At 53.8% G+C, this 22,568-nt stretch overlaps 1 protein-coding gene across 3 annotated transcripts in view; it reads right to left on the bottom strand.

Moving 5' to 3' along the window:
• Window positions 1–22,568, bottom strand: part of FRMPD3 (FERM and PDZ domain containing 3) — a 66,772-nt gene that overhangs the window by 2,070 nt on the left and 42,134 nt on the right. For all 3 annotated transcript variants that reach the window (XM_031504829.2, XM_077786594.1, XM_021534482.3), the window contains exons 12-15: window positions 21,267–21,446; window positions 10,354–10,498; window positions 5,232–6,056; window positions 1,502–4,436 (exon numbers count right to left, since the gene is read on the bottom strand). In XM_031504829.2, the coding sequence (XP_031360689.2) occupies window positions 1,561–4,436; window positions 5,232–6,056; window positions 10,354–10,498; window positions 21,267–21,446 (4,026 nt within the window). In that variant the 3' untranslated portion in view covers window positions 1,502–1,560. The remainder of the gene's footprint in view (window positions 1–1,501; window positions 4,437–5,231; window positions 6,057–10,353; window positions 10,499–21,266; window positions 21,447–22,568) is intronic.

The raw sequence follows: 22,568 nt of genomic DNA, 5'->3' as shown, positions 1-22,568 counted from the left end.
CCCAGCCAGGGGACAGTCACTGTCCTGGTCCTGCTGGCCACACCATGGCTGGGACGGGCCAGGTGCCATTGACCTCTTGCCCACCTAGCACGCCTGGCTCCTGTTGAGCTGATGATGGCCAGCACCCCCAGGGCCTTTCCCACCAGGCACTTTCCAGCCCCTCTGCCCCAGCCTGGAGCTGCAGGGGGTTGTTGTGAGCCAGGGCAGGACCTGGCTGACCTTCACACAATTGGCCTCAGCCCATGGACCCAGCCTGTGCAGATCCCTCTGCAGAGCCTTCTTGCCCTCAGCACAACATTCCCACCCAAACTAGTGTCATCTCTAGTCTGACTGAGGGTGTCCTCAAAAGTTACTAAGCAGGACAGGCCACAGCACTGAGCCCTGGGGAACACCACTGGTGATGGCCCCAGCTGGATTTAGCTCCATTCCCCACCACTCTCTAGGGCCCATCCATCCATCCATCCATCCATCCATCCATCCATCCATCCATCCATCATCCGTCCATCCATCCATCCATCCATCCATCCATCCATCCATCATCCATCCATCCATCCATCCATCCATCCATCCATCCATCCATCATCCATCCGTCCATCCATCCATCCATCCATCCATCCATCCATCCATCCATCCAGTTTCTCCAGGAGAATGCTGAAGAACACAGTGAAGAACACAGTGTTGGATTTTTTACTAAAATCTAGGCAGACAACATCCACAGCCTTTCCTTCACCCACAGAGTCACCCTGTCATAGAAAGAGGCCAGGCTGCTCAAGCAGCCCCTGCCTTTCCCTGTGCTGGCTGGCCCTGATCCCCTGTATGTGCCATGTGATGGCACCCAAGACCATCTGCTCCATGACCTTCTCGGCACCGAGGCCGGACTGACAGTCCTGTAGGTCTCTGGATTGTCCCCACTTGCAGGCATTAAGCCCTTGCCTTTGAGCACTGGGGCCTAAGCTGTGAGAGCAGAGCCCAGCAGGGTGCCCTAGCTCTGTCCCAGCATTATGGCAACCTGCCCCTGCTGGGACTACTTCCCAAGCCCTAGCACAGCAGCAGGGGCTTGCACCCAGAGATCCCTTCTGCTGCTAATTACGTTGTGTTTGTGGGCCAGGAAGATCCTGGAGGCAGAAGAGTTATTTACGTGGCAAGACACTGGTTTGGTTCCAGACTGCCCAAGTGAAGCCAGGAGATAGCTCACTGGCCCACCACAAACTGTGACAAAGGCCTGCACGAGCGAGGCCCAGAACCCCATGGAACCAAACTGGTGTGGAGATGGGGTGCCTGTACCTCCCAGGTACTGTCACCGACAAGCCAGTGTGGGAGAACAAGCAGAGAAGCTGCTTGAGCCCCTGGGCCAGATGATTGCACAGCTTGTGACAGGGCATGAATTCACCCTTCAAACCCATCACCAACACAACCATCCAATCTGCAGAGATCAAAGAGTGTCTTGGCTATGGCAAACCCCGGTAAATGTGGGCCTGCAGACATAGCATCCTCACCAGACCTGTGAGATTTGAGAGCATGGCCTGGCACACACTGCCTTGTTGGTCTTCACAGCTGGCTTTACTTATTGATCAACGTCTTTAGGGAGCGTGTGAGAGTGCTCATGACCGTGGCGACCGTGGCTGACTGGCGGGCGAGCTGCTCCACAGTCTGCTGGTGGCTCAGCGTTCTGGCCGTGGACTCCTCGGCAGCCTTCAGGAGGAAGGTGTAGTTTCTCACCACCTCCTCCACCTTCGTCAGCAGCTCTTGGCGCTGGGACTCCGAGCGCACGATGTACACCAGCCTCACAAAGGTCTCGATGAGGCTGCTTAGCACCTGGAAGCTGCTCGTGATGGCGGAGAGCATGTGGGTGGGACTCTTGTCGACAGCGGCCACGCGGCGGCAGGACGCCCGGAACTCCTTGAACTTGAGGGCCAGCTCCTGCTTGTATTCAGCCAGCTGGGAGATGTAGGGTTTGCAGTCCCGGACCTCAGGACTCAGCACACACTGCCTCAGGATGGTCAGGAGCTCGTTGGTGTCCAGCTGCACCTGCAGAAACCCATTGGGAAAGCTGTAGGCATGGCCTCGAAGGGTGTTGATCTTTGCCAGGCTCCCCTCAAAACTGGAGGTCCTTAAATCTATTTCCTGGGTCTGGCTCTCATTGGGACTGCTGCAGGCTGTTGCATCTAGGACCTGAAGAGTCCTGCTCATGACTGGGACCATCTGATTGTCCAGCTTCATTCCTGGGAGTATCTGCATGGGGATAGAATAGGACAGCTCATCCTTCTCGCTCCCATCATCTGCTACATCGCATTTTCTGTAGTAGAAGCAGTACCGGATGGAGCAGCACTTCTCATCCTCCATGTCTTCATCCCGCAGCTCAGCAGGACTTGGGTACATCTCCTCCTGGACAGAGAACACTGCTGAACCCTTCTGGTTCTTTTTGTCCTGTGCTATCTGGACATAGGAGGGGTCAGCCACTCCAGAGGCTTCCTGGATTTTGCTCTTCAGAACAGGACAGAGGATGCTGGGCTCAGGCTCTTTCTGGGGGCCTTTCTGCTTGGTTGTGTAGATGCTCTGGTAGACATCAGAGGACAAGGATGTCCTATCAGTCTTGTCTAGTTCACTAACACTGTAGCGACGCAAGAGCTTCCTGTAGTGGGGTGCACCCATGCACTCCCCTCGGGAGGTGCACGTTGTCAAACAGGACATGTCGTTCTCTGCATCTGACCGGTTGTCTCTGGACTCTAAACTTGTGGATCGGATCCGTTTGCCCTTGGAAGGGCTGCTCAAGCTGGTCAGCCTAATGGCTTCTACCTGCTTCTGGTCATCTGCATCTTTATCCCTGCCTCGCCTCTCCAGTTCTGGTATCACCAGCTGGTTGGGGGGTGGCCTCATTCCCCTGCAAATCCGCTTGCAGTCACAGCTCCGCCTTTGTTCCCTGGACATCCCTGGGACTTTTTGCACAGGACTGCTCCTCAGCTGGCAGCTGCAGCGCCCAGGGGCAGGTGGGTGCAGATACTCCTGTGGCGGGAGGTCACCTTTGCTCTTTGGCTTGAGCAGCTCTTCAAGGAATTCCAGCTCATACTGCTTCACCTTCTGCAGCTGGGCCTGCCGCTCGTCCGTCTCCTTCTTCAGCCGGGTGGGAAATGTTGCAGAGAACAGGTTCCTAAGCCTGAAGGGAGCTTTTGGGGCTTTGGGTTTAGCTGGGACATCAGCGTCTTGTTGGGTTACCTCCAGGACTTTTTCTACTTTTTTGGAAGGCACAGTGCTAATCTGCAGGCTCTCGGATCGGGGCATCAGCTGGATTGGCCCTTTGGCTTCCTCACTGGTGCTTCTGAAAGTGCTACCAGGTGATGGAGAGTGCACATTGCTGCTCTCAGCTTTTAAGATTTTGGCTGAGCTTTCCTGCTGTATTTTCTGTCCTTGGTTTGAAGGAGCTGTGTGTTTTTGCAAGACGAGGCTTATGGCTTCCCCACCTGCCTTCTGACCTGTCTCTCCACTTGCAGCTTTTCCTGGAGCATCTCTACTCACTTTTTGCTGGTAGCTTTTAGAGGCAAAAGTCTTACTGGACATCATTTCCTCACCTGCTGAGGCGAGGTGGAAAGTTTCAGCCTGACTGCCAGGAGCTTCCTTAGGACTTGGAGAAACTTCACAGTGCTGCTGCAGAGAGACTTGCTGCTGCTGCTGCTGCTGCTGCTGCTGACAGTTGCATAATGTCTCTGCAGTTTGTGGACCTCCTTTAAGCGTCAAAGGCTTGCTGCTGGCTGATGCACAGCTGCTGGTACCATTCATGTTCTGTTCTTTTAAGGCTGATACCACTTGGGGAGCTGAGGCTTTTGCATTTGCCACCTGCTGCAGAGCAGCTGAAACGATGGCTGAAGTTACACTGCTTTTCTGATCCAGGAGGAGCTTGGAGCTCGGCTGCACCTCTTTGGGCATCTTCTCTTGTAGATCCTGTGCCCGCTCCCTGCTTGGGGCTGCTGTGGCATGCAGAGATACCTCAAAGGCAGCTTTTGTGTGACCTGCACCTTTGCACTCAGAGCTCGGCACTGAAGCCCCCTTGCTCTGCTCACTAAGCTGGGGGGTCTGCCCCGGCTGGGCAGCCGAGGTGCAGCTCTGCTCCCCGTGCTGCTGCTCCTGCTTGCTCTTGCAGTTGGGAAGGCTGGGACCTTGGGTAGAGAAGGCTGGCTTCAGTGAAGGGCTCGGGTCCTGGCGGCTCAGGGGGTAGGGTGAGGTGAGAACAGCCTGCGCAGCACAGCTCTGGATTCGGAAAGGCAAGTCCTTCCTGGCCAGGAGGTTTTCTTTGTTGATGTGTTGGGTGAGGAAGTAGGCTGCATTCTGATGCTGCTTCATAGCAGAGACCATCTCCGAGACATCAGTCAGCTCTGAGGAGTTTGTTTCGTGGCCAGAGTCCAAGGATGACTCGGGAGTGATGGCAGCCAGGACAATAAGACCTGAGGAGGGACACAAAGAAAACCCCACAACAATCCTCACACCACAGCGCTGTGTGGAGGAGAGGGGAACTCCTTGTGGCAGGAGGGTCCCAGGAATGCAGGGCACATTGGAGAAACTTCTGTCACTTCTCACAACTAAGAGTAAAGGCTTGCAAGGGAAATCACTTTGTCAACACTGAGCTGGCTTGATAGCTCAATTCAGCAAGAGCTTCTGGCCCAGGAAAAGATCCTGTGAAGCTTTCCATTGTTGGTGGTAACAGACCTATAGGGATGTCTCTGGCACAAGAAAGAAAATTGGGCAACAGGTACTCTGCCATAGTGAGTAGGGCAATCAAGATGGGCAGAGGGACAAAGGACTGTGCTGCCAGCAGGCTGGTCCCAGAGTCACCCCTCTGGCAGCAGGTTTGCCTTGTGAAGGGCTCACACACTGCAAAACTGGGTGGGAACCTGCAAAGACCCAAGGCCCAAGGTCCCAGCTGAGTGGGGTCACAGTGGGGAGGAACTCATGCTCATAGTACTGGTTAGAGACTCGCCCCAGCATCGTGGCATATAGCAGATATGGGATAAACCAAGAGACTCCTTCAGCCTCTGTCAGGGAGAGGAGTCCCACCTCAGCTTCTTAGAAATCTTCTGAGCAGCAAATTGGCTGCTCCTGCTACAGCCTGCTGCCACAACTTAGTTTTTACGAGGAGCTGCTTCACAGTCACTTATAGGATGGGAGGAGACTAAAGGGAAGGATGTACAATAGGAAAGAAAGGCTACAGGGATAAAAGGGAGTCACAGCCACTAAAATACCTGCTGTCTGCTGTGGAGGGGGATGTGGACAATCCTCTGAAGCAGCCAGGGCTTCCAGTGCCTGCAGGGTGGACACCAGGGCATCATCCAGCTCTTGGGCATGGTCCCGGACGGTGCGTGGCTGCACGCTGTCGATCAGAGTGACCGGGATCTCGTCGTAGAGGATGCCACAGAGGTGCTGGCCCTGCTCCTGGCTCTGGGCAGCCGCCCGGCGCTTGGGGTCGTCCTCGTCGGAGCTGTTGTCTCGGAAGCCAGGAGGGGGGGCGGCGATGGCGGGCAGCAGGGACGTTGTCTCGTCTTCTTCCTCGTCGTTGTTCCCGGGAGGGGGGAGCGACATCAAGTCCACCACGTTGTCGCGGGTGCTGCCAGGCTTGCCCCCCGTGCCCGAGGCCAGCCGGCTCTTGATCTTGGCTTGGCAGGACTCGCAGTAGAAGTGGGAGCTGTCGCTGCGCAGGTGGGTGTCTATGGTGTGTGCCCGGGCCCTGCTGGCGTGCCTGTCTTGCTCAAGGCCATCTGGGTCACACTCCTTAGCTACCCCGTTGTAGCCTTGGCCAGAGCTTTTGGAAGTGGGGTCAGATTTGGTCCTGGGACGAGTTTCCTCAAAAAAAATCAGGTTTTCATTGATATCCGTCCCGCTCTCTCTCTCCTTCCTCTGCTCTCGCATGTGCAGGTAGCAGAAGCGGATGAGCTCCGAGTCCGAAGCCCTGGTGCCAGGAGCCCCGGCTGCTCCGGTGACAGTGGCAGAGCCACCCACCAGCCCATTCTCCTTCTTTCCCATGTGCCCTGCCGTGGCAGACCGCTGGAAGTTGTGTGCGTTGATGTAATCTAAACCAAAACCACAACAGGCACGTTAGCAGCAGCGCTGGGATGAAGGGAAAACAGTGGGGAAGCTCCTGCTCACCCTGGAGAAGCACCCGTGTGCTCTCTGCCCTCCAGCCCACAGCATGCAGCACTGCAGTGGGACACCCATGCTCCCTGCAGCACAGTCAGGCCACCTGGCTGGTCCTTTGGAAAACATGCTGGGTCTGTCTGCCAGGAATGAGGGTAGGAGAAATGTCCTGCACCACAGAAGGAGCTGGAAGGGACATTTCAAGGCCATCTGGTGCAATCCCCCTGCAGTGAGCAGGGATGCCAACTAGATCAGGTTGCTCAGAGCCATGTCCAACATTCAAGGAAATCTTGAATGTTTCCAGGGGTGGGAACCTGTGCCTACACCTCACCACTCTCATCATAAAACCCTTGCTCCTTGTAGCTAATCTGAATCTACTCTCTTTCAATTTAAAACCACTGCCCCTTGTCATACAACTACAAGCCCTATTAAACAGCCTCCCTGGAGCCTACTCTTCTCAAGACTAAAACCTCCAACTCTCTCACCTAGGAGAGGTGCTCCAGCACTCTGATCATCTTCATGGCCTCCTCTGGGCTCGCTCCAACAGGTCCATGTCCTTCCTGTGCTGGGGACCCCAGAGCTGGAGGCAGCACTGCAGGTGGGGCCTCACCAGAGTGGAGCAGAGGGGCAGAATCCCCTCCCTTGATCTGCTGGTCATGCTGCTTTTTGGGCAGCCCAGGACACACTGGGCTTGCTGGGCTGTGACCTCATGCTGCCAGCTCATTCCCAGCCTCTCATGCACCAGCACCTCCAGGTCCTCAGCAGGGCTGCTCTCCATCCTTCATCCCCCATCCTGGATCGGTGCTGGGGTTGCCCTGACCCAGCTGCAGCACCTCGCATTGGCCTTGTTGAACCTCGTGGGATTCCCGTGGGCCACTGGTGGAGCCTGTCCAGGTCCCTCTGGCTGTCACTCTGTCCCTCAGGCATTTCAACTGAATGACTCAGCTTGGTGTCATCTGCAAACCTGCTGAGGGTGCTCTCAATCCACTGTGTCCTTGATAAAGACATGAAACAGTCCTGGTCCCAGGACAGGCCCCTGAGCTTGGTCTCTCTGCTGGGGCCAGGGCTGGCAGAGCCAGAGGAGGGCTGGCCAGCACAGGTGACACTGGGACACAGGGATGTGGGTGCTGCATCACTGATCCCCAACTGTGTCCCGAGGGCAGCAGGAGCAGCCCAGCTGCTCTGACAAGGATCTCCAGCCTCAGCCTGCCCGCTCACATGCTATATGGCAAGAAGGAATTGTTGCCATTTTTGGGTAATGTTGGCCACACCAAGCAGTGTTCAGGAGACTACTAAAAGTGGAGTAATATTGCCTTTTGGGGAGACATCCACTGCAGTTTGGCTGTGTTCCAGTGACAGTGCCCCAGCCCCTTGTCCCTCACTGCCTGTGATCCGTGTGTTATTTCTATCTGGCTGACAGCTGTTGGATCAGGCTGGCTATAACAGAGCCCCTTGCTCTTGCTGTTAAGTATCTCCCAGTGACAGCCTCCCCTTGCTCCCTTGTGCAGGTGAAGTGCCTGAAATACAACTTGAATTTCTGGCCAGAGGTCCATCCCTCAGGAGGGGCAGCTGTCTACAGTGCGGGTTGGAATGTGCAGCTGTGCTGAGAGTGGCTGCCGGGGGATGCAGGTTCTGTCTGACCAAGGATAAATTAAATCAAATAACTCCTAATTAAATTCATTAGCTCAACAAATTGGACAATTTGTCTCCCCAAACACCTGTTTGTATTATACTGTTCATCACCTGCAATGCTAAAATCCCAATAAAAACAAAATCCCTTTGATGCCCGGCCATGGCAGTGCTCAGAAATGACAGCTGTGTGAGGGAGCACAAGGCTGCTGCAGCTGGGGACGTGTGGGCTCTGGAAGGGTGGCAAAGGCTGAGGCACAGGCTCGCAGGCTGCCCATGCCAAGCCAAGTCCTGCTGCTGAATGGGGCCAAACCCCAAAAATTCAACATCCAGCTGCTGCCTACTCAGGAGGGAGAAAATGTCCTGACAAGGAGCTGAGAGGGCAACTGAGGGCACAGAGCTGCTTGGCTGATGGTGGCTGATGGTGAGAGCGGGGAGAAGAAGGGCAGGGAGGTGAATCACCTGTGTAGCTCCAGCATGGCACAATGGAGGGCAAGGCTCTGGCACACGGCTCCGCAGGGAAATGCAGAGAGATGGATCTCACTGACAACATTCAGACAGCGTGTGCATTTCTAAAAATGTCTGCTGTTCAGCAGGAGGCTCTAATGGGCCTCAGGGAAGATGGATGTGCTCCTCTTCTAGGTAAAAGCATGGGCCGAGGCTTGATTTTACATTTAAGATTCTGGCACAGTCTGCCTGCAGCCTGGGAAGTCTGGACTAACTTAATTCATCCCAGTGGGGCTCTCTCCTGCAAGGATGCGCTAATGATCAGCAGTCGCTGCTCCCTGGGATCCGCCCAGCTCCGACAGCTCAGCCGGAGCCCTGCGGAGAGCTGACTGCTTCCCCAGCACACCCTAAATCCACTCCTGGAGGGTGCCTGGGCGACTGGGCTGAGTGCACTGGGTGTGCACGGGAATTGCTCCTCTCCCCTGGTCACAGGGGCTTTCAGTGCACCCAGGAGGATCCACAGCCATCCAGAGAGGGGCTGGACAGATCCATCCCCTCCCCACACTGTGACTCCCTCTCACCCTCACTCCTGCCCCTGCCCAGTTCCATTGGTTACTTGGGACTGTCAAGAACAGGGCAGGATCTACAACTCTTTTTGGCACAGGTTTGGACCATGGCCCTGAAGCAAAATCTCATGAAAAAAAATCTGGCTACTGTCACAGTAGCTGGAATGTGGAAAAAACACCACTTGCACATGCTGAGCCATCCCCTGAGAGGCCAGGAACTGTGGGTGCTGCCAGCCTCCTTCCAAGCCCTCAGGTGTGGCATGCTCTCTACTCCTCTGAGCTCCCACAGCCATGTGCCCCATGTGTCCCTGTAGCCCACATCAGGGTGGCATGAGCCAGGGAAGGACCACTCTGATGACAGTTACACCAGTTTAGTTGCAAACACCCTCTGCTCACAGCAAAATGTGATTAAAGACATTTCCATAAGGGCAAGCAGGGCAGAGCACAGTGACAGCTGTCAGTCAGAGGCACAGAGGAAGAAAGGAGAGAAAACTGCTTATACTTACACCAAAATCACCTGCCAGGCCTTTTCTGGATTCACTGAGGTTGCTGCAGATGCTTTCCTGATCCCTCTTGGGAGTGTGTCTTCCCACACGTGCCAAATCCATGTCTGGGTGCTTTCCTCAAAGGCACCAAGTGCTTTCCCATGAGCTGTCTGCACTCCCCCCATTCCCCAAGCCAGGCCCATCCTGAGAAGGGAGTTTTGACACTGGCAGCTAAACTGAGGTGTTGTCACAGCTCTCTGGAGCTGCAGTGTCACTTGAGAGGCCTGGGAGGGACCTTCCAGAGACAGCTGGGTTGGTATTTTGCCCATCTCCAGTCACTGAACACATATTTTACATTTCCTATGCAAAATATATTGGATGTGAACACCTGCATGGAACAGCAGCATGTAGTTCATGGTTGGCTCTTGTTTGAAATCACTCTTGAGAATCATTGCTCTTTTTGGAGGGTGACTCACACCTGCAAGCCATCCTTAAGGGACAGCATTGGTGCCTGCTGAGATGTTAGCTCCTGCTGTGTCCAGACCAGCCTTCTGCTCCCCGAAAAGCTGGGACAGCCAAGTTTCCTTCCTGATTCAGGAATCCAGCAGAGCAGCCATGGCAGGGCTGCCCGTGAGGCTCAGACCCCCAGGCTGGGACAGCAGTGTCAGGGCAGAAGGAATGCAGCCCCCTGAGCTCACACACTCAGCTGGGTCTCTGGAGCAGGATGCCAGCCAGGGGACGTGTGCTGCATCCCTGCAGCAGAGCACAGGCTGCTCTGGGAGGACCCAGCACGTGGCTGGCAGCTTTACAGAGCTTCTCAAACAGCACCTCCTGGAGCTGCTCCAGGAGCTGCCACGACAGCTCCCGGGGAGTGCTTAGGGCCTGAGCTGATAGCACAAGTCATTTTGGCTGATCCAAAATGGGGACCTGTCTCCCTGCTCCTTGCTTTCTGGCTAAAGAGGGAGTCTGCTGGCTCTCGAGGTGAATGGGAGCAGAGGGGAGATGTCAGAGGAAGCCTTCCCCTTCCTAATGCTGCAGAGTGCTGAGCACTGGGAGGGAGGAGGCTGGGGAAGGGGCTGGCACAGAAAGCAGAGGCTGAAACGTACCTGCCTTGATAATCTGAGGTGGGGGTGGCTGGCTGGGGGCCCTGGACAGGATCATCTTCTTGGAGTCCACCAGGAGCCGGCAGTAGCCTGCGATCAGGCAGGCAAAGTTGGTGGCTTCAGGCCACTCCATCAGCAACACCAGCGGCTGGAAGGCAAGAGAGGGGAAGAGCATGATGGCCACTGGCTCAGCCAGTGGGGACCAGAGCTCCACAGGGGCTGTGCTGGGCCCTGCACTGGTGGGACTGGTGAGCTGCTGGTGCTCCCAGCACTCCCATGTGAAAAAGCAACCAGCTGCACAGCCTGGCTCCCGCTCACCCCACAAATGGCTGTGCACAGGAGGGCGTCTGGCTGCAGCTGTGATTCCTGCTGGCTGACTCCCCCAAGGATGAGGGACCCACAACAATGTCCTTCTGATCCTTCGGTGCCCTGAGCCCACCTGCAAGCACCTGTTCAACCATCAGGGCTTCGGGAGGAGCACAGGGACTTTGGGAATCTCCAGCTGCCAGAACCCCTCTTTCATTGCAGGCACTGTGTCTCCCTCCCATAAGTTAAAACATCTGCTTCCAGAAAGATGCCAAAGGGGCCAAACCCCATTACAGGTTCCCCCAGCTACTGCTCTGAGACTGTGGATCTTATTTAAACCTAACCCTTTGGAAAATTAAATTTGTGCTTAGGAGCAGATGGTGCCTTCCCTTTTAGGAGAGCATTTATTTGCATGCTAAAAAAGATCTTTGCTTTAAAGAGAAATAAAACTCAGACATGATCTGTGTGACACATATAACCTCACAGCACAATCCAGCAGCAGACAGAGCGAGTCCCAGTTCCCCGATTTTCTTAGGACAATCTCCTTAGGGGGATCAGCTAGCCCAGGGGAGCTGCTGGGGTGGGATTCACTCTTACCCACCCAGTGAGGCCCTGTGCACTGCTGGGAGCAGGCTGGGCAGAGCAGTCTGTGTCAGCACAGCTCCCTGGAGAGGTCCATGCTCCATCTGAGCCCAAGCACTGCTCAGGACAGACCCGTGAGATGGACAAAATTGACAACAGTCATGGCAAAGGCAGCTCCTGCCCTCAGCCCCCCCTTGCACAAAGCACCTCCACCTAAAGGGCCTTTGTGCCCAGGTACAGGGGATTTCTGAGCCACCTGGGGATGCTGAACTGCTGCTGTCTCAGGCTGCCTGTCCTGCCACGCTCGGCCTCTTGCACACCAAGAGCCCTCCAGGACTCAGAAGAACTCATTTACCACATTCAGGGAACACCAAGGCTGTTTTAAAAAACACTTAAGCCTACACAGTGTGAAAAGCATTAAAGCTATTTTGGTTTTCTTGCTTTAAAACCACAAGAGGTTCCTGGTACCCACTGGCCAGGTTTGTGCTCTGCTTAATATTTGCTTAGGCCAGAGGGACCATAAAGTGCAACAAATTTGGGTGTGAAGCCATCAGCCCTGGGCAGAGCTGCATGAGATCCCCAAGCCATGCCAGCCCCTGGCAGATTTCTCCCAAGACCAGGGTAAAGAAGTTCTCTCTTTGGCTGCTGTGCAGGAAGATAAAGGAAAAGAAATAACTTGATGTGGATGAGAAGTAGCCTGATAAGTGAACATGCTCTGCTGCGAGGCTCTGCCCCTGCCTGCTTGACAAGTCTCTTTCTGAATCTTGGAAAATAAAGCTGAGATGACACAGATCAAAGGGGAAGCATCAAACCAGAGGGAGAGGAGTGAAGAGGTTCTCAACATATCTCAAAAGAGGCAGGCATGCAGTGGTGGGGAGGTGACACCTCTTAGCCCAGCTCCAGTCTTGGCATAAGTGATGAGAGGAAGCCATGTGCTCTGTGTATGAAGCATCCTTAAAACAAGTGGCTTCTACACAGGGCTGAGCCCTCCTGGATTTTTCAAGCCATCTGTTGAATGAGGACATATTTGTGCATTTCCCCTGCTCCATTCTGCAGGGTTTGGAGTGTCAGCAGCAAGGGAGGGAGCAAATCCCAGTGGGAGGGAGGCAATGCTTGATAAACACCCACTGCTGGGAGATTAAACCGAGAGGCCAAGGTGGGCTGAGAATCCCCTTCCAAAAGGAAAACCAGGGCATAGTTTCCACCATGTGTGACTCCCACTGAGGCAGAGTGGCACAGGGTTGTGAGCCTTCACTGCCTCCCTGTCAGTGCTCACCATGCAGCCCCCAGGGCAGCCCCAGTGCCCCAGCTGGCAACCAGCATCTCCAAGACCCATTTCCACCTTTCCATCTTTCCATCTTTGCTCAGCTACCTGTGCCTCAGGATGCTCCCACCCATCCAGAGATGGGACTGTAGCTTCTTGCTGGCAGGACACAGCCCCTGGATCAATCCTCCTGAAGGGTGACAGGACCGAGATACAACAACCCTGACAACAACCCTGATGTTTCTCAACTACAAATGATACACCAGGGTGCTGGAGCTCCCTACCAGGTCTCCAAGCAAGTCCAGCCTCCAGAATGGCTTCCAGCAATAAGTGCATGGCATGCAGGAGTTAACTGTGGCACTCTGCTCTGAAAAGGAGGACTCTTAAACCTGGTTAACATTACAGCCGAGAAAAGATTACTCTGGTATACTGACAGGGAAGCTGTGTGAGAGTTCTTCAATTGTCAAGCATTTAAATATTGTTATTAGGGATTAAATCACTTCAGGTGCAGCTTGGAGCCATCCACCCCTGCTGTGGATGTGTCATCTCCCCATGGCCTGGGGCACGGGTCTGTGTCCTGCTCATGGTTATGAGCTGTTTACAAAGCCTGGGATAGTGAGCAAAGCTGCTGCAGTCAGGCTGTGCATCCCCCCTGGCCTCGCTGGCTCCTCTGCTGCTCACTAACAGAATTCTGGCACAGCATCTGAGCCTTTCCCACATGGGGTTACAAGCCTGGCTCTCTCTCTTCCACTCCACTAGGTAGTTTTGCTGAGGTTGCAACAGCTCAGCTGCCTTTGAGATGTCCATCCTGCTGCCACATCCCCTGAAAGGGGCAGCAGATCTGAAAGTGATTTATGGGGTCAAGAAGCAAAGAGATTGCAAAGAGAAGCAAAGAGAAGCAAACAAGATTGCAGCAGCCCTGTTCTGTTGGGAAGTGATTCCACAAAGAGGAGGCTCAGGGGTGGCAGCTAAGGGAGGTGTTATTTTTGGGCACTGGCGACCTTGGCCTCCCTGTTCCATGTGGGCAAGGCAAACGAGATCGTGTGGACAGCCAGGCACGGGCGAGCTGAGCAAATATTGACTTTGTGACCAGGTGCACCAAGCCTTGCCAGCTCATGGTGCTGAGGGTTTTAGATGGCAAATTCAGGGCAGCTTTGCGGGGAGCTGCTCTGAATGAGAACAACTCTGAAGAACTGCAGTCTGCTTTGGGTTTCCTTGGCTTCTGGTGAAGAGGATTCACCTCCTTTCCCTTAGAAACACCCTGCTAGAGGCAGTGAGGGCTCGTGCCTGAGGTCAGGACTGGCCTGGTGCCCAGGGGCTGGGGTTTATTGTGACATCCCTGCTTATCTCCCTGCAGTACTCACTGCTCAATCTCAACCAAACCCAACAAAGATGTAGGAACCTAGAAGAGCATGAATCTTTCTGTTTTCTAAACCCAGGGGTGCCGTAGGGCAGAGACTGGTGTCTCTGGAAGGCAGCTGGAAGGATGCAGCAGGGACAAAAGCAGTGCTGTTCCTCTGAGCCCTGCTCCCTGCCCTGGCAGCACCGTGGCCACAAGGTGCAGAACCCTCTTTCCCAGCTGCTGATCAGGAGATGATGTTGATCACTGATGGGGAACAAGTTATCAACCTGGATAACCCCTGGCTGTCCTCCCAGGCACCTCTGGCCTGTCTCATGCCCACTAGCCCATCCTCTTCCTCATTCTCACAGGCACACTCTTGCTGCTACAGCTCCTCAGTGGCCCCAGGGCTCTGTTTCCTTGGGAGAGCAAAGCAGAAATGCCTGTCTGTGTTTTGTCAGAACAGCTGCACCTTTAGGACAAAAACTCTAAGTTTTACACAGAAGCAAACTTACTGGGATAATCGTACTGCTCTAAAAATTGGACAAACATCAGATTCCCAGTGGGATGCCAGGTGATGTGCCATCTCTAACCTATAATGTGCCAACATGTAAAGAAGCAAATTTTCACAAGGATGCTCTTCCTACATCTAAATGTGTATTGCCAGCCTGAAATTATTCATGGTTTGATCTGTCATGCATAATGGTTTCCTAGATTCTCTAGGCCTCATGAGGAAAGGACACCTTTTCATTCAAAGTTTCCTGCTTGACAACCAGTCTCTCTGTGAAGTAAAACAAAATGTTTATACCGGATAGAAGAAATAACTTTTTCATTAGCTTATTAATGATATAGTGATTTTTCAATAATGCCCTGCTTTTAAACATGATCTCAGTGTTCTTCTGAAGGGTATTTTCTTGCTCAAACAAAGGTCTGTAGGAAATTTTCTGGCCAGGGTTGTGTTAGATGATTTTAACAGTCCTCATACTGAAATTAATTTATGGCTCAATCTAGTCATACTATAACCTCTAAGATTATATACATTTCCTTTTAATCTGGCCCCTTTATCACGTACTTTGGGTCCTACCCTGCTTCCTTTAATGCAGTGCAGCAGAATGATAGGAGATGAATTTACATAATTTATGTTCCTTGGTTTACTTGAGGTGCCCTGCCAAGTTTTTATGTAATAATACAGGCACCTGGGCCTAACGAGGCAGCAGTCAATTTTTCACTCTTATCTGACCTTTCCTTCTGTCCCCTGAAGCATTAATAACTCAGTTCTATCAATACCAGGCTGCTTGTGACCAGGACCACTACTTCCCACTTGTTGATTGATAAGGGTGCTGCTTTGGTTAGACCTGCAGGTCTCTCCTTTCTTAGAGGGCTGCATTTTTTGGTTGGCTTTGGGGCTTCTTTTTATCTTTTTTTTTTTTTCCTTTTTTTTTTTTTAATGAACAAATCAAATTTGGCTTTGCAGTCGTGGAAACTCATCCTCTCCACATGTTTTCTGCCTCTCGTTTTTCTTTCATTGTCTCCTGTGTGCCTGCAGGCAGCAATATGGGTGGTGCTGGAGCTGGGCAGTGCTTTGTGTTGCATCCCAGTGCTTTGCCTTACACCCCATTCCCTTGCCTTACACCCCCATTCCTTTGCCTTACACCCCCATTCCTTTGCCTGACACCCCACTGCAAGCAGGCATCTGTGTCTGCCCCTCCCACCCAGGTACCGAGCCAAAGGAAACCTCAATCCCTCCCTCTCTCCCAGGAGATGATGGCATTTCAGAGCGGTTTGATGCAAATAAAGATTAATTTGTTGTAGGGAATCAGAGCTGTGGACCTGTCATCACTCCAAAGCCTTGCTCTTGCTGTGGGAGAAATCCCAGGGCTCCAGTCAGGGCTTGCAGGGGCGCAGGAACGTCAGCCTGGACTGCCACTGTTTTCAGACTGGAGTTTGGCAAATACACGTCGAGCACTGGGCTCAGCACAGCCCTGCCACGATCAGCTGAGGGAGCACAGCCAGGCTTGGGGCTGGCTCCAGAGGGAAGGCTCAGAGGGGTCATCATCCATCATCCATCATCCATCATCCATCATCCATCATCCATCATCCATCATCCATCATCCATCATCCATCCCCTGGGAGAGGAAGGGCTGAGCCCAGCAGTGCACAGAGCTCTTTTTTCCCGTGGCAGGCTGGAAGCACGCCCTGGGACAGCACCAGTGCCCACATTCCAGGCACAGCAGCAGCAGCCAGGCATGTTTCTGAATTAATCTTTCCTTTGGTTTCCTCTCTCAAGTCTTGATCTCAGCTTAAGCGCCGGCTGGCTGCGGGCCCTGCTGGGAGCCCAGAGTCAATTACCCCGGTGCCTCTGATTGAATTGTGCCTGGCCAGCAGCCAGTGCTGTGGGCTCCTGCCCCAGAGCCCTGCACAGGGACAGGGCACAGCCTGGGACAGCTCCTCTGCACCTCTGCTAAGCTGCCGAGCTTGGCCAGGCTCAGGAGATCCAGCTGTCCCCCAAGCACCTTCTTTCATTCACATGCAGAGTGCTTCAGCAGCCTTTTTCCCAACCCTGAGACTGTTAATAACAAACAGCCCAGCGATGTGCAGCTGTGTAAATCAGAAAGGAGAAATGCTCCATTGGAAAAGCCATTTCAGATGGAACAAACCCTTAGCTCCTGTGGGAGCTGCGGAGCTGCACAGCCAGGGGAGCCACACCTCCTGCCCTGGGCAGCCTGGGGGAGCAGTCACCTCCTGTGCCCCATCCAGGCTGCCAGGCTTGTCCAGGTGCCAGGTGTTGGAACTCAAAATGTCCCTCAGACATTTTTGGAGGTTCTGGGTCCAGGTCAGAAGCATTTGAGACCCTGGCAGGCAGCTGGAAACAGCTGTGATTTTGGGTTTGAGCCATGGAATGATTTACCAACCTTGCAGGAAGAACAAAAGTCACAAAAGTTTAGATATTATAGTAGAAGTAGTTACAAAGTAGAGGGAAGAATTTTTTAGTATTGTACAGGGGGGTTTTAGCACCTGTACAGGGGGGTTTTGGTTTTGTACATGGGGGTCAGAGGTTTTAAGATGGAGGAATGTAGGCCGGTCCTGTTCCTCCTCTTTCTCCTTCCTTACCTCCATGTTCTTGGTGATGTTGGCACTCCCAGATTGGTTTAGAGTAGAAAAGCACCATTTAATATAGGTAATAGGCATTGGGAAAACTGTAACCATGTCACATGTAATGTACCATATAAAAGGCAGCAGCAGCCCTGGCTGGGAGAGAAGAAGCAGTCGGGGTCAGAGAGGATGTCAGGGTGTGTGTGTGCCTCTGCCTGAGCTGTGAGCAAACCACAGCAGCCCCAGGAGAAAATCTTTTAGATAACTTGCAATAAACTGCCTTGAGACCAAACAACAGAGACTGCTGAGCCTTTCTTTGGAAGCTCGGGTTGGAGGAGAGACTTTTCCACCACGGGAAGCCCCTGAACCAGGCCGGGGCTCCAATAGCCAGGCAGGAGATGCTGACATTGTCCTTGCTGGGATACTGGGAGGTACAGGAGGACTTTGCAAGGTTGCACCAGGGAGGAAAGAAGAAACATGCCTGAAGCTCGATTCTGAGCTGGCTCAGAAGCATTGGCCACTCTCAAATTCTGGTCCCAGCAGGAGGGGAAAGCCCCGGGAGATGCAGAGCCCCCTAACCTGGCAAGATGCACTTAATGCATAAAGATCACAGGAGACGCCTTGCACCACCTCCCTGCCCCCAGGAAATGTATGAGCTCCAGAATCAGCGCCCAAACATGAGGAGGAAGAACAGAGGAGCTACAGCCCCAGCAGCAAGGTGGATTTGTCAGGTGAGAATGACCACTGAAACCTGCAGAAAGACCACCTGCACCACTGCAGTGCAGCTGGGGATGTGTGGTCCTGCCCCCAGCTGCAGACTGGGAACTTTCTCAGCATTCCCAAGCAGAACTGCTCACTCCTTCTGTGACTGTTGAGACAAAATCTGCTCCTGTTCTCCCTGCAGCTCTCACAGACCTTGCAATGGAATAAAAATCCTTGGAACCAGTAGCAGGAGCCTGTTCTTCTGTCCTGAGGTTGTGTGGCTCCTTCCTGAGGGGTTCTGTCAGCATTTGCCCCTCTCTTGCCACAGTGGCAAAAATCTAAAGAAGCCAAGGCAGAGGTACCAGCCCTGGGTTTGTATCCCTGGGCTGTTTTAAACAGAAATTGAAGACCAGGATGGAAAAGCGCCAAAACAAACCAATTAACTACCTAGTGAATAATTCATAAGACAAACAGTATTTATTTTCCACCCGAAATAAATGCAAATGGTTTATGATCTCCTCAAGCCTGTTTGTTACCTAAAAATCTCCCCCAGCTCCTTCCTGGCAGGTGAGTCTGGGCTGTGGTTGCAGCTCAGCAGCAGATAAGGGTGTCTGGACTGTGCTGGCTGGTTTGGTCAGGGTGTTCAGACCTCCCAGCAAAGGGGTGCTCTATGACCTGACTCCCTTTTTTACCCATCATTTTAACTACACTTAGAAATTCAAGATGGTCTTTCTGCACAAAACCCTAAACCATCATTGCCCATCTGTGTTTCCACAGTAACTCAGCGAGCACCTCCTACAGATCCAGGCTGGGAGCTGCCCCAGCACAGCATCCCATGAGAGCAGCAGTGCCAGGCGACACGGGGAAATAGCCCAGGGGGACATCCCCACCCACACTGGAGCTCCGGCAGGTTCCCAGGGGTGACATGGATTTGACAGGTCTCCAGAGCAGTCAGGACACTGCTTTGAGCCCTCTAATGGTTTGCAGCTCACAGCAGAAACTGATTGATTTGCAACCTAGGGCTTTAGCCAGTGACACGTTCAGTGCAATAGAATAATTGTAGGGAGCAGATTAGCACTGTGAGATAATGATCTTTTTGCCTGCTTTTCTTAGCCTGCCTCATCCATCGCTGTCCTGCGTAGGATTAGCATATGCCTCATTTTGGAGCAAACATTCTGCCTTTAAAACCCAGCCCTTCAGATAATGGCTAAATGAAGACAGATAACAGCAGCCTCTGCCCTGGCACGGTACTGTGGAGCCTGCTGAGAGCCATAAATGGGATGCTTGCTCCATTCCAGGCAGGCAGAGGGGCTTTTGGTGGCCAGAAGCAGCTGCCTGGAGTTTCTCATAGAGATAAAGCCATCGTGCATGCGGACGTGCTCGCTGGAAGTGTGTGAGCTGGCTTACTCCAGTGAGCTGGCTTTTCTCCAGCCTTTGGGGGGCAGGCTAGCAGGGTCAGAGGGAAAAGCCTGCTCCTGCAGCAGGAAAGGGCTGGGGGAGGTACAGGGTGGATTGCTGCAGTGGGGAATGGCTGTGGGGAGCAGCGCTGCAGGAGCTGTGGCCAAGCTGCGTGGGAATCGCCACCTAATTTAGAGTGGATGGATGCCAGCATCACCCAAGCCTCCAGAGCATCTGTCCCTCCTGTGGCCAGTGTGTATGTGGGGGGACAGTGCTCTCTGCCACAGCAGGGAGAGGAGGGCAGCAGCACCCCAGAGCTCAGTGCCATGGTGACAATGGCACAGCCGTGCTCAGAGCACTCACAGTGAGCCACGAGCAGTAACAGGGTCATGAGCAGCCTGTTATTAATGCATTAATGTGGTGATTTTACACCCAAATGCAAGGGGCGTGGGCAGCAGGAGGAACCTGCAGGGTTACTCGTGGCGCAGCCCCTGGTTATTCCTGCTCTGTAAGGAGTAAATGGATGGATTCCTGCACAGCCCAGGCAGCCGGAGGGGCTAGGCAAGGAGGGCTTCCACCTCTCCATGCAGCAGGGGAGGGTGAGGGCTCTGAAGGGTTAGAACAGACAGACACCAAGGCTTTTACTGCACAACAACTGACTTTGGTGGGATGCAGAAGAGGGAATGTTAGAAATGTTACAGTTGACCAAATACCCACTTGGATTAGGAATGCAAAAAAAGGGCTTTGTCGATGAGGCTGTGGAGGGGAGAGCTGAAGCAGAGGGGATGAGGATTAGCACAGCTCTGGCAGAGGTTACTGGACTGTTACTGCAGGTTAGCAGAGCTGCTGGAGCAGGCACAGTGGCAGCAGGAAAACAGACTTGCACGAATTAATGAGCTGGGTGGGAGACAGTGCTAAAATCCACCAGGACAGGAGGCAGCAGGAGAATCCTGAACAAATGCACCATGATTACAGCTGTGAGACTATGCAAAGAAAGGGCTGCAGAGAGAGCTTTGAGACCTTGCAGGAGATGAAACACAGAGACAGCTGGCAAAGCTCAGCTCCATCAGTCTCGGGGGAAAAAGGGATGAATGCAGGGGCAGGAAAGCTGACCCACAGCCAAGGGCTCAGAGTGCAGCAGCACCTCCCTGCCCCAGAGTCCTGGCCCCACTGTGCCAGACATCTCTGCCAAGTACTGCTCCTGCCTGACTCACTCCAAACTCAGTCCTAACTCTGTCCTGTTGAATTCACAGTGAGAGAAGAGACAAGACTTGGCATTTACCTGTGAGATCTCTGCCCCTCAGCTGTCCTTCCCCATGGGGCAGGGAGGCGGTGACACCGAGGGTGCCCTGGGGACACACACAACTATCTGCCTTTGGTCTGTCAGGGCCATGTCCCAGCTTGTTAAAAACCTGACCAAAGGCCAAGGAAAGTTCTCTTTAGGATCGTGTGGCTGCTGCACCAGGCACCAAAGAAGGAAATAAAGATCTTACTGTGCTGGTGACACTTTTCTTGGAGGGTTTGGAACCCATGAGGAGAGGGGGCAGGGGCTGACCACGGAGACTGACTATCAGAACCAGCACTGCACTACACAACAACAGCAGGAGATGGGGGATGACAACACATGGGCTCAGGAGGGGGAGGGCATGCCAAGGAGTGCTCTGGGGGCTGAAGGGCAGCTGGCAGGTACCCAGGGGGTGGCTACTGGCCCAGGGACACACAGCCATGTGTGCCCACACTGAGTCCAACACCTCCTCCCCATCATTTCTACTTCAATCAACAATCCTGCCTGGCTTGACAAGTTCCACAAGTGCTACTAATGCATGAAACCTCCCAGTCCCCTCCAGTATCTGCACCCAGCCCAGCTGGCCATGTACTGCTCCTCTCCAGCCCTGAGCAGAGGTGAGGTGCTGTCCTGCCTCCAAAACGTCCTGCTACCTGCCTGGCCTGTCACGCCCATCTGCCCTGAGGATGCTGCTTGAACCATTAGGTAGATGTTTGGGTCATGGCCAGAGGGCCACCATGCCTGCCCTGTGGCCCTCAGCAGCCATCCCTGCCTGTGTGGCACAAGGAGTCAGACCAGCAGGAGAGATGCTGCAGACCCTGGTGGGAAAGGGGTTTTGGAGTCTCTAGGAATCCCTGAGCAGGTTCTCCAGCACACAGCTGTGACATGAATCCCCTCAAAGGCTGGCCCCAAACCCCCAGCCTCATCTCCACCACACCCATGCCTACCTTGGCATCCAGGATGCTCGTCTCCACCCGGGCCACCCCCTGGTTCTCCCTGAACAGCTGGATCTTGCTGACCTTGCTGAACTCTGACAGCACCGTGGTGAGGTTGGTCTTCAGGTCAATGACGTGGCTGATGCCGTGCCGGGGCCCCACCAGCAGGGTGGTGGCTGCCTGCTTCTCGTCCTGGTGGCACAGGCACATGGAGAGACAAGGAGACAGACAGGCAGGGGTGAACAAACACACCCTGGCGTGGCACCGCTGCACCTGGCTCTCCCCATGGGGCCAAGCCTCAATGCTGGCAGCCTGGTCAGCTCCAGGATGGCTTTTGTAGAGCAGTAGGTAAGGCTGGTGCCCCAACCTGCCTCCCCGAGCCCCTTTGCAGAGCTGGGAGTGGTGTGCAGGATGTCAAGGCCATTTCAAAGTAAAGCTCTGAACTGACTGTCCACATGAAATATTCAGGCTCACTGGGGTCACTACACTAAAGTAAGTGTGTTACAAATCTGTCTGATCTGACATTGCCTCTGAGAGAAGGAAGCAAAGGAGGGAGCGAATGTATTCCAGGAAAGAAGAAAGCCTTGACTGGAAATCAGGATGTTTCTTGCTCTGGTCTAAAAGGAGCCAGGTGTGGAGGGGAAGAGGAGCTGGGCAGACCGTTGCAGAAGATAATAAGGGAATACTTTTTACCACTTCAACACAGTTCAACTCACAGGCTGGCTCAGAAGCATTGCTTTGCTGTCAGAGATAAAAAAATGCTGTCTACTCAGGCAGTGCCAGGGGCAGGCTCTGACTGCTCTGCTGTGGCACCAAGCAGACACTGCGAGGTTGTGCCTGCACTGATTTCCTGCAGGCAGCCCTTTGAGCTGTGAGCTGAGGGGCAGAGCAGACCAAAGGCTGCCAGAGAAGGAACCCAGTAGGCAAAGCTCTGAAAGCCAGGGAAGCGCTGAGACCACAGGTGGGTGGAAGGAAGGATGGGTAAATGGAAGGATGGCAGAGAGGTGACACCTAGATGGGGACCTCTGGGTAGGAGGTGGATGAGAGGGACGAAAGGGTGAGCCAGGCAGTGGGGAGCCTTTGTGGGTCCTGTTTGGGCTGGTGGCTTTCCTTCTGCTGAGGGGGTTTGGGTGAGCGGTGGAGATGCAGGATCACTGTGGCAGTGACCAGGCTGCAGCACCTGTGACAGGGCAGCAAGCCCAGCTGTGGGCAAGCAGGAACACAGTGGCCTTTGCCAGGACCTGCCCCCCTCCAGGATGGATGGCAGGATGTGCCAGGGCACGATGGAGCTACAGACACACGTCTGCAACCCCT

The sequence above is a fragment of the Lonchura striata genome, chromosome 14 (genome assembly GCF_046129695.1).
Source record: "Lonchura striata isolate bLonStr1 chromosome 14, bLonStr1.mat, whole genome shotgun sequence".
NCBI lineage: Eukaryota > Metazoa > Chordata > Aves > Passeriformes > Estrildidae > Lonchura > Lonchura striata.
The sequence above is the reverse complement of the archived record's forward strand: the minus strand, read 5'-3'. Positions and strand labels throughout refer to the sequence as shown.